This window comes from Brachyhypopomus gauderio, chromosome 14, assembly GCF_052324685.1.
Source record: "Brachyhypopomus gauderio isolate BG-103 chromosome 14, BGAUD_0.2, whole genome shotgun sequence".
NCBI classification, from domain to species: domain Eukaryota; kingdom Metazoa; phylum Chordata; class Actinopteri; order Gymnotiformes; family Hypopomidae; genus Brachyhypopomus; species Brachyhypopomus gauderio.
The window spans coordinates 6,836,372-6,847,522 of record NC_135224.1 but is presented as its reverse complement, the minus strand read 5'-3'; the positions used below and the strand labels follow the sequence as shown (position 1 = coordinate 6,847,522).

Genomic DNA, 11,151 nt, shown 5'->3' with positions numbered 1-11,151 from the left:
ATGAGTACTGCTGGTACTATGATTTGGTATGTATGTGTGGGTCAGCCTCATATGTGACATGCCACCTTTGTCTGACCATGTTCACTAAATCTCTTCTTTATTACAATATGTTCCCTTGGAAGGGCATCAGGGACTGACCATGTTTAATCCACATTTGCAACTTTGACAGGGATGACACGGCATTGGACACCCTAAGTGCTGAAAGCAGAGATCTGGCCTTTGATCAGCGTTAGCGGGACACCAGCGTCCCGCTGCTCCTGCTTGGACAGAAATGGCCTGAATTCATGCAGCAGTACACAAGAGCGCAGGACCGAGGGACGGCGCGGCGGCGTGTTTTCAGAGCGTCCTCTCTGGGAGGGGCTTCCTGCAGCACTGTCCCTGCTGAGTGAATACGTATCTGGGCAGGATGGGGCACGCTGGGCGCTGCAGTGTTCATTTTAAAACTGGGGGTGCGTTATGGGGCCCTGGAGTCCTGCAGTTATTGCTGTTCTATCTGTTTGTTTTCTTCACTGCTGGGCAGGGCCTACCGCTGAATACTGCAGCGATGCGCCACACTCCTTGACACCCCCCCCCCCCCCCCGTCTGCTCATGATGCTGCACCTCCCCCCACTATATGCAAAATGCACAAAAGCACAATTAGCACTTCAAGCTACTTGGATGACCAAGTCTAAACAAGTCTAAACGTGTATTTCTTAATATTTAATTGTACTTTGAACAAAATGTTTGATTCAAAAAGGAATATTGCACTGATTAGGCAATGCATAGCATGTGCACCCTTTTAGTGAATCTTTAATTTGGAATTCACTCCGAGGGTCAGTGGGTGATCAGCGTTTCTTGTGAAAACAGAACCATTCCAGGAGAAACACAAAAACACACACACACTAAAAGCATATTCATATGTGCTTTTGTTCTCCTCAATAAAACTCATCCATGCTGACTAACACCCCTATTTCTCTCTAGTATTGATAATTAACATAAGGGAAGACTATTCTCAGAATGTTTACAGAGCTCTTATTTTATTCCATGTTAATGTTTTATAAATTAATTTTTTTTTACAAATCTTTAAAAAAAAACAGTAGCATCGTAGGAAGAGTCGCAACAGTAGCATCAGACAAACAGCCTCCTGAAGTGACAACTGTAGCATTTAATGGTGATTTGCTATCGATTCTCAATGCTCTATAGAGCAGAGAATTCTGTATCTAACAATTACGGAACAGATAAAGCATTTGTTATAGCGTGATGACAGACAAAACATCTCCATATAAATCATCTAAACGTCTGTTTAGTCTTCATGCAGGTTCATATCAATTAGCTACTCTTACAACAAACTCACAGCACTGGAGCACATTTAGTATTGTAATATTACAAGTTAATCTCCATAAATTATTTTTTTTCTATAGGCATCAGCATGAAAATACATCTATATTATATGATGTCTAGTGTTAGTAATTCACATGTTCTTCATACAGTTAAAGGCTAATAAAATATAAGTGTCAACACCATGAGAAGAAGTTTTACTGTGCAAATAATATGCTGTGTTATGCATGTCCCACATGTTTGAGTGTCAAGATCCATAACAAATAAACATTCCTTCAACATTACACACATAGTTACAACATTTATTATAAAACCTGTAAAATGTAAGCTAGAAGTTGAATATCAATGGTTGGGACAGTATCAGCTCAGACAGCCCAGCAAATTGTGAACTAGTGAACTAGTACTAACTGTACATGAATGTAAATAAAAAACTACATGTGAATAAGCATTTGAGTGAGTATGTATATAAGAACAAAGTGTAATGGCCCAGTCGTTGTGTGGGGGTGGTGGTGTTCAGTCGTGGTGTGGGCGTGGTGGTGTTCAGTCGTTGTGTGGGGGTGGTGGTGTTCAGGGGCTCGGCGCTCAGGTTAGGGTGTTGACAGGCAGACAGTCACACAGCGCCCTCCTCTCTGCTCGCAACACCAAACTCTCAGTCTGAGGAACACATCACATACAAGAAACCAGTGAGAGCTTCTAATAGACACCACACTAATCTTCTTTATATGCCACAGAAGCGCATGACTAAAGTATTCTTAGTTTCATGGGCTGACAGTATATTACGTACATATAATATATACAACCTTCAAGATCAAGGCTTACCCGTGAGTCGAGGTTGAACGCTGTCTTCTTCAGATCCTGCAGTGCTCGCTGCATGAATTCAAACGCGTGGCAGTCCACGCAGGGCCGACCTGACGGAGAAGAGAGGCTGAAGCACTGACCCAGATTGTAAGAATGGCAGAACTTCACTCCATTACAGCCCCCATGTTATTTGGTGTACCAGATATTAGGGTACATCACGTTAAGTCCAAAGACGCACGACGGCACGTCCATAAGACACACCTTACTGAACTTGTCTCGGATGTATATACAGCCTTTGATGTAGATGTCGCTTAGCTTCTGAAAACAATCACATTTCCAGCACATACAAAGGGTAAATTTCTAAAATGTCTTACTCTCCGCAGGAATTACGGTGCCCGACTCCTGTTCGGCGTTGAGCTGCCTGAAGCAGAGAAGCTGGACCAGCACCAGCAACATCACCTTAGCGAGAACGCTGCTCGACCTCATCCTGTCGCCCACTGGCCTGCTCGCTCCAAACAGCAATAACAAGACCTGTGAAGACAGCAAACCCAATGAGCTCATTTGTTACAGGTTATTATCTCACAAATGGACCAGCAGTATCGTTTCTCCTTTAAACTGTCCGGCGAAGGTGTGACCCAAGACACGCATGCAACTACAGCTCGGGTTCTCTCAAAATTATATCGATATCAATAAACGACAGATGCGATAGAGGGGATTCAAATAATATATTATTACTATGGTAATTAATCGAAAACACTGCGGTTTACCTGTAGTACAAAAATTAGGCCCGGGACACCAAATAATTCCACTAAATTCGTATAGTGTATTTAGCCCGTGTTGCTAAAATGCCACAGGAACCTCTTTGCTCCTCGTCTGTAGACCACAGTACGACGCTGGCCCAAATGGGTTCTTCAAGCCTCGCTGCATGTTCCCTTCTCTGATTCGCACTTACTGGTCACATGAGAAATAACGTTTCTATCGTCACACCGAATACATTTTGCCCTCGATCTGTCGATTTATTTACAGTCAGTTATTTAAGTATGTTTAGAGTATTTTCGTGCTCCATCAATAATAACAATAATACAAACAATAATAGTACATTAGCAAATTAACAATAAGACCGAAAACAATATATTTTTTAATTTCACATATACATATGTAATGTGGCACTGCTCATTACAAAAACACAACGTGCACAAACGCAACCGTGAATGACGTCATCACAAAAGATAAATAAAACAAAGAGCAACAAAAACGAGGTACACGACACACAACACGACACAAACAGTAGTTTATAGAAACAGTAGTTTATACAAGCAGTATAGTTTATGCATAACGCGCAGGTGTGAAAACACGCAGTAGCACGAAGTTCAGTGAAGTGATGAGAGTAAAGGAGAGAGTGGGCTGTGAGACTGTGACATTAGTCTGGGCTGCTGACTAACCAGTGATGTGACACGGGGGGGGGATTAAACCTGCTGGTTTGATTCGGTTTAACTCAGTTCACCATTCTGAACGTGTGTGGACACGAGAAGTGAGTTTTCTCCGTTTGTAGAGGTCGCAGTGACTGGGAGATCACGGATAACTCACTTCTCATCAAACACGCCCTCCTAAAGTTAACCAGTCAGCCTTGAATCATTAGAAATGCACCACGACGTCCCAAGAAATGATGCTTTTTAAAAGTTTTCATAAAATATTGCTGCGTTTAATGGGATATAAATGATATTTGCGTCTCAATTTGCATATCCAAAGAGGAAATAAACGTGAACTCCTGTGGTCAAGAGGGAATCAGCGGCCATTTATGGGTTCAATGAAAAGTAGCAGGACCCATTTAGTCAGCTCCATGTCCACATGAAAGTCAGGTGAGAGATCTTCTCTAATAAAGTGATATATTCTCTAAGTGAGCGTTCACTCTTCCAGCGACGTCTCACTCCCGCCATCACAGGGGTCCTGACGCCTTGTGTTTTCTTAGGTGCCCGTTAAAATGCCTGCACTAATGATCCGTCTCTCTCCAAGATGGCGTCGATGAGGGACAGCGACACCGGCCTGTGGCTCCACAACAAACTGGGCTCCACCGACGAGCTGTGGACGCCCTCCAGCATCGGCTCGCTGCTGACCGTGTCGGTCATTGACAACATACGGCTGTGCTTCTCCAACCTGTCGCCCCCGGTGAAGCTGAAGCTGCTGCTCGGCATGCTGCATCTCCCGCGCAGGACTGTGGACGAGGTGGGGCTGCCGTGATCGGGGCGCTTCAGACCTGTTAGATGCAGTAATGACCGCAGACGCGGTGACCGGGGGGGGGGACGTTTTAACGCTACGACACATCAACCGTGTGCAGTGAAGGAGAGCCGTGGCGCGTGAGCGAGCGCGCGCGTGTCTCCGCAGCGCGAGCGCGAGGATCCTTGGAAGTTTACGCCAAGTTAGCCGAGGCTAGCCGAGTTAGCACAACTTAAAGTCCCCGCTCCTCGAGTGTCCGGCGAGTAAACTACACGAGCGCCGGTTGTCGTGGCGAGACGGTTTCTGACATGTAATCGGGACGTTGACGACTTGAGCCGAACGGCTCTTAACTAGCCGGGTCCGGTTGACCCAGACAACCGCTCTGTCTCGCGGAGGTGAGCGCGAGAGCCCTGCAGTCGCGAGCTGCGTTTAGAGTTGCGCTCGTGCTAATTACGCTTGTGCACGTGGGGTGAATGTCAGTAGTGTTTTTTTTTCTCCACACGTCTTTGTTATTTATTAATTAATTTTTTATTGATGTCGGCGTGTAGTAACACTAGTTTGTTGTTTCTATTCACTATCTGGCTTTAACCGTCACGTTGAGATTTCTGGTTCTGCAGTTTTGTTGTTGTTTTGTTTTGCTTTTATTTGTAAAAGCACTTGGTCCATTTTTTTTATCAGCACTGTTAACAAGGTGACTGGGGCCCTATACGTGTGGACACGCCCCTTTATCGACTGATGTGTGGTTGCACCATGAAAGTGTCCTCACGTTTGTATACTATGTTTTATCTGTTTGAGAACTTGAAAATAGAATATATTGGGGGGGGGGGGGTGTCTTGGCTGACTAATTGTGTCCGAGCTTGGTCTCATTTGGTGATGTCTGCTAGGCAGAGCAGGTGTAGCAGCTCCCTTTCAGTGTTGTGTATGTTAATAGGGTGTACTGGTGTACTTCAGGTCAGCTTTGGTAAGGGTTACACAAGCTTCTGGTCAAACAGTTGCTCCGTTCTGTTGCATTTAATGTTGGCAACTATTCAAACAGCACCATGATGGCTAAACAGTTTATGTAACAGTCAGTAAATGCACATGCATTTCAAGACAAAGTTTTGTTGTTGTTTGCAAACTGGATTTCCTATGTTTTCCATTCAGTAGTTTAAGGATATCTAAGAACTGGTGTTACCTGGTGTAGTTTATGGTCATTTTGTGTAGAGTCCCCTCAACTATATGTAGACTATTGCTTTTAGATTACACCATGGCCTGTCTGTGTGAGTTTCATAATGCGAACTTCAATTAAAGGAGAATGTCAACGTTTCCTCTCTTGTTTGTGGTGTCAGATGAAGGATGCCCTGTCAGAGATCATTCAGTTAGCCACAGTTGACTCCGAACCCTGGGTGCTGATGGTGGCCGACATCCTGAAGTCTTTCCCGGACACGGGCTCCCTCAACCTGGACCTGGAGGAGCAGAACCCCAACGTGCAGGACATCCTGGGAGAGCTCAGAGAGAAAGGTCAGAAAGGGCTCGGGGTGTTCACGCTCGAGGTCATATAGTCACGGCTGACAAATATTCTCAGGCAACAAGACCTTTTGTTTTGCTTGTCAGATTGTAGATTGTGTTTTTTGTGTGTGAGCTTTTTTCTTTGCAGGTCCATTCAGAAAACACCATATCTGTAAAGATTCACTATATCTCTGTGTGTGTGTGTGTGTGTGTGTGTGTGTGTGTGTGTGTGTGTGTACATGTGCGTGCTTTCTCTTACCTCAGTGAGTGAGTGTGAGGCGTCTGCCATGTTGCCTCTTGAGTGTCAGTATCTGAATAAAAGTGCATTGACCACGCTGGTGGGCCCCCTCACACCTCCCATCAAACATTTCCAACTCAAGAGGAAGCCCAAAAGCGCCACGCTCCGGGCCGACCTTCTCCAGAAATGTGAGTGTGTGTCTACGCTTGGGGGGGGGTGTTCCAGTGTGTGCATGCATGTGTCTAGGTGATGTGCAGGCTAAGTCTTGTGGCTGTATTCACCTCGCAGCTACCGAAACTGCACAGCAGTTGAAGAAGACGGCCGGAGTGCCCTTCCATGCTAAAGGAAGAGGACTCGTGAAGAAGCTCGACACCACAAGTGAGTTAAACAACGGGTCTTTGCTCTGTTACATTCTTACTCACTTTCACATACTTGTACTATTGCAGTACAAGAACTCTCTCTCTCTCACACACACACACACACACACACACACACACACACACACACACACACACACACACACACACACACACACACACACACACACACACACACACACACTCTGACTCTTGAGAAGCTGTAATAACCTGTGTCGTTCTACACCAGCGCCTCTAAAGGGCATCCCAAAGGCTCCATTCCGCAGTCCCACCACTCCCAGTATGTTCAGCCCCCCCAGCAACAGAACTCCCATCGCCCCCGCCCGCACGCCCCTGCGCAAGGAGAGAGGGGTGAAGGTAACGCTGCACCAGAGTCCTCACACCTGTCCTCCTCACACCTGTCCTCCTCACACCCGTCCTCCTCACACCCGTCCTCACACCCGTCCTCACACCCGTCCTCCTCACACCCGTCCTCCTCACACCCGTCCTCCTCACACCCGTCCTCCTCACACCCGTCCTCCTCACACCCGTCCTCCTCACACCTGTCCTCCTCACACCTGTCCTCCTCACACCTGTCCTCCTCACACCTGTCCTCCTCACACCCGTCCTCCTCACACCCGTCCTCCTCACACCCGTCCTCCTCACACCCGTCCTCCTCACACCCGTCCTCCTCACACCCGTCCTCCTCACACCCGTCCTCACACCCGTCCTCAGTGCTGATGCAAGCTGCCAGATTCCCTAAACCCAGATTATGCCTAAAAAGAATATCCAGGGGCCTTATTTGCACTGCAGTGTAGGAAATAAACCCTTTTGGTTCTCAGCATGTTTTGTTTGCTTTGTCTTTGACATTTTCAGACAAATGTTAGATTTACTGTGTGTTGGGAGTACATCAGCATACAGAATTGTTTGCTGAGGGGGAGAATTGTGTCGTTTGTCAGACGGAGTCATTCTAAGATTTTTTTTTTTGTTTTGTTTTGTTTTCTTGGCTAGTTATTAGAAATCTCTGAGTTGGACATGGTGGGAGCAGGCAGAGAGGCCAAAAGGAGAAGAAAGACGCTGGGTAAGTTTGTTCACATCTGTAGTTCTCTTCCGAGCTGTAGTGCTAAGCACACGTCACGCTGCATACAGGTCAACTGTGGGAATTGTAATTTTTACTTGTCTCTCTCTCTCAGACACAGAAGCAGGAGAGAAGGCAGCCAAAGAGGAGGCAGTGGTGGAGAACGTTACCCCAGACTACGCTGCTGGCCTGGTCTCCACACAGGTATGGAGAGAAACGATGTGAACATGCATGTTTATTAATGACCACCACTGAAGCAGGCTGTAATAATCAGATCTAGTGTCTCTTTCCTGTATATTAGACAGTTAATACTAGAGTGGTTATCAGTCTGCTTCCACAAATGATTTACTCGCAATCACCATTTTGTACTGGAATGAGCTTGTACCAGCAAATTCCAATAATTTCTTTGAATAGAAATTGGGGGCGTTGAACGAAAGTGCTCTCCCGTCCACGAGTTACCTGCCCGCCACCCCCAGCATGGTCCCCTCCTCCTCCTACATTCCCAGCTCTGAAACACAGCCAGGTGAGACACTGCGTATTAACACGTTCAATACATTACTGCTGCTAATGTAATGACATTTGTATGAATTAAAATTTAACCCATGCATCCTGTTCATTGTTGAGCCTAATTATTATTATTATTATTATTATTATTTATCTTTCTCCTGTGTTGATGCCTCTGTGTTCCTGCTCTTCCGTAGCAAACACGGGCGGTACGGGTCGCGACGCTGCAAATCGGCAGCCGGATGAGGCCACGGCTACAGGCGCTGCAGCTGCCGCGCTGCCCGGCCAGTTTAAACAGAGGCCGCCCATGTACAACGCCAGCACCGCCAGTCCCACGGCCCCCACCTCCCCTACCGCACCCACCAGCACGCCCCTCAACAACGCCCCGCCTCCGGCCGCCACGGCGACACAGCCGGACACGCCCACGCCGCCGCCCGCCACCACAGCCCAGCCCGCCCCTACGCCACCGCAGCAGCCGACACCCAAAAAGAGTCTGTCACTCACGGTGAGAACATACAGACCCGAGACACACGAAGACCCGTCCTCGCGTCTTTGAGGGACTTCCTAAGGTCTTGTTTTGTCTGTCACTGCAGAGAGAGCAGATGTACGCGGCGCAGGAAATGTTTAAGACTGCGAATAAAGTCACTCGACCAGAGAAAGCACTCATCTTGGGCTTCATGGCGGGATCAAGAGGTACTGTTATACTCTTATACACCCAGTTATTGCCTTATGGCTGTGGTTTGAACAGGAATACACATTGGATGATTATCCTTAGTGCAACTTTTAAGACCTTTTGTTACAGTTATAAGTCACTCATAGTCTTTGGCCCATATCAGTAGTTTTTTAGCTGCCATACTTAACGGTACTTAAGTTATACAATACTGGACATAAAGTAACCTTGGTCACTGGTTAAGTTGTAGTTCCAGTGGTAAATCAACATGGAGAAATTGCTTTAGTCTATTTTAAGTTTAAATTAGGTATGGAAAATGGACCCAACCACAATTTAAGTCCAATTCAGTTTTTTTTCTCTCTGTTCTGCTGAGCTGATTGGACTGGACTGAATATTTCAGTAAATCAGACTCCTGGGCTCAGTTTCCCCATCACGGGTCTAGCCTGTTGCTTACTGACTTGAGATGATGATGATTCTGCCATGTAAAATAGTTTTGAATCTAGGACTGGGCTCTGGCCCTCGAGGGTTTTGTTTGTGTAAACCTCACACCTCTCTTCCTGTGGTCTCCTCACCCACGTCAGATAACCCTTGTCCAGAGCAGGGAGACATCATCCAGATCAAGCTGAGCGAACACTCGGAGGTCCTTCCCAAGGCGGACGGGACGGGCAGCACCACTATGCTGGTGGACACAGTGTTTGAGATGAACTACTCCACGGGCCAGTGGACCCGCCTCAAAAAATACAAGCCTATTACCAATGCCTCCTGAGGGAGGTTACACACACACACACACACACACACACACACACACAGTATGTGGGCCAAATTGTGAAGTACTGGGCAACATTTGGTTTGGGTTAGTTTAAGGGGAGTGAGATGAACTTCCTGTTTTGACTGACCTCACTTCCTCATCAGAGTGTTCCTGCATTGCCAAAAGTCAGGGACCTTCTTACTATGTGTTTTTGTTTTCTGCTTTGTGGTTTGTACGTTCATTCATTTTCGGAGCCCCTTGGAAAAGAAAATCTGAATGTTGGCAAAACAGAATAGATCAGACCAGGATCAAAACTCTAAAATGTTCAGACATTTGAAGAGACCTGTCAGTATGGCTTCATATAGCCACAATGGTGTCTATTAGGAAGTTGTGCCATCTGTTGCAATATGACAACTTAAGGAAATTGTTAAATTGGCAAAAGGAAAGAAAACACGGGCCGATTCTTTATATTTTTTACATTCTGGAGGATTTGTTTTTCAGACTCATAGAATAAGGGAATAAAAATGTCAGCTACATGTTCAGACTTGAGATGTTTGCTGAGAGGACCAGGCCCCCCAGTGACTTACCCCCCACCCCCTGGTAATCCTGGTGGGGGCTGATGCCCCCTCACAGTTTTCCTCTTCTCTGGTACTTCATGGTCTTTACAATCACTAGACTTAAACAGCATTACTCAGATCTTTAGTTTTGAGAAATACAGTGAAACACGAGAATAATTAGACTAGAAACAGGTTGTTGAACCTACTCATGATTGAATGTATTTTCACCAGTTCCTAAATAATGTAGGATGTGACCTACATAATGAGATGGTCATTAGAAAAACTCTTTTGGTAGAAACACCTAACAGTTTATCTCAAGACAACTACTTAGTTTAAACTGAGCTAGAATATAAGATGGATGGCAGATATGGGTGATCGGGGTCACATGAGCCAGTGGGTATGTTTACCCACATCTCTGCAACGATACACAATCTTTGTCATATTTTTGTTACATTTAACTTTAATTTAATTTGCCTTCTCCATTTCTTTCTTTTTACAAACTTTCTTGCCCAAGTTCTTTTTTGTGATTGTGTCATATCAGGTATAATCACATTTCCCATCCTCCTATGGATGAATAAACAACATTTGCATTTCATGTTAGGTGTTGATTCTGAGCAGCTGACATGCCATGTAGCCAGGTACAGTAGTGAAACAGAAGTCAACACTTCATATTTCCCTGCAACATACACGCAAAGAATGTTGAATAATTTCTACAATTTTCTATTCGTTGCTGTCATAAACATGTAGGCCTGGTTTGGCTGAGATTCGGGCTAAAATGTTATGCTATTATTTCAAACATACAGTTGGGAGACGAAATCTGTGGATGTTCCTAAAAAAATTAAATAAAGTTTTGTTTCGATTTAACACCGCCATGTCTTTTTCATAATCCCAAAGACTTGGCATATCATCATCAGTTCTGAGGACTGTAGACAATTTATTAATTTGTGTTTATTTTATGAACACCATTACTATCCTTACAGTGGAAGCATTAATTTAATAAGCATTTGGAATTGGTCTCTAAAATCTGGCTAATAATAGTTGTTATTGTTGTCTGATGACCAAACTTACCCTATCAGCTGGATCAACTTGCCTCTAATGGGGAAGTAGAAGCACAAGAGCCCGTGTTGTGGGTCACCCGTGTTGTGGGTCACCCGTGTTGTGGGGCACCCGTGTTGTGTTACGA

General features: G+C 45.5%; 2 protein-coding genes across 4 annotated transcripts; one reads left to right on the top strand and one right to left on the bottom strand.

Moving 5' to 3' along the window:
- Positions 1-1,124: 1,124 nt before the first annotated feature.
- Positions 1,125-3,041, bottom strand: nicol1 (NELL2 interacting cell ontogeny regulator 1). Its single transcript, XM_076972706.1, has 4 exons — positions 2,883-3,041; positions 2,490-2,646; positions 2,137-2,225; positions 1,125-1,971 (listed from the first exon to the last, which is right to left on the bottom strand). Exons 2-4 carry the CDS (start codon positions 2,599-2,601, stop codon positions 1,900-1,902), a joined length of 273 nt encoding a protein of 90 aa, XP_076828821.1. The 5' UTR covers positions 2,602-2,646; positions 2,883-3,041; the 3' UTR covers positions 1,125-1,899.
- A 651-nt stretch (positions 3,042-3,692) lies between these two features.
- On the top strand, positions 3,693-10,832 carry nelfa (negative elongation factor complex member A). 3 transcript variants are annotated; one of them, XM_076972701.1, is made up of 12 exons: positions 3,693-3,974; positions 4,129-4,338; positions 5,658-5,829; positions 6,082-6,243; positions 6,344-6,433; positions 6,662-6,789; positions 7,423-7,492; positions 7,605-7,693; positions 7,904-8,012; positions 8,191-8,498; positions 8,587-8,686; positions 9,245-10,832. In XM_076972701.1, the coding sequence occupies exons 2-12, from the start codon at positions 4,129-4,131 to the stop codon at positions 9,427-9,429; spliced, it is 1,623 nt and encodes a 540-aa protein (XP_076828816.1). In that variant the 5' UTR covers positions 3,693-3,974; the 3' UTR covers positions 9,430-10,832. The 3 variants fall into 3 exon arrangements, with proteins under 3 accessions (XP_076828816.1, XP_076828815.1, XP_076828817.1); XM_076972700.1 differs by lacking the exon at positions 3,693-3,974 and having other exon boundaries at positions 4,000-4,338; XM_076972702.1 differs by lacking the exons at positions 3,693-3,974; positions 4,129-4,338 and adding an exon at positions 4,415-4,724.
- Positions 10,833-11,151: the final 319 nt, after the last annotated feature.

Coding starts and splice junctions, on each gene's coding strand:
- nicol1 (XM_076972706.1), bottom strand. CDS start 2,601: ATGAGGTCGAGCAGCGTTCTCGCTAAGGTGATGTTGCTGGTGCTGGTC. Junction 2,226..2,489: donor CACCGTAATTCCTGCGGAGA/GTAAGACATTTT, acceptor CTTCTCCGTCAG/GTCGGCCCTGCGTGGACTGC. Junction 1,972..2,136: donor CGTTCAACCTCGACTCACGG/GTAAGCCTTGAT, acceptor TGTGTTCCTCAG/ACTGAGAGTTTGGTGTTGCG.
- nelfa (XM_076972701.1), top strand. CDS start 4,129: ATGGCGTCGATGAGGGACAGCGACACCGGCCTGTGGCTCCACAACAAA. Junction 5,830..6,081: donor GGGAGAGCTCAGAGAGAAAG/GTCAGAAAGGGC, acceptor CTCTTACCTCAG/TGAGTGAGTGTGAGGCGTCT. Junction 7,493..7,604: donor AAGGAGAAGAAAGACGCTGG/GTAAGTTTGTTC, acceptor TCTCTCTCTCAG/ACACAGAAGCAGGAGAGAAG.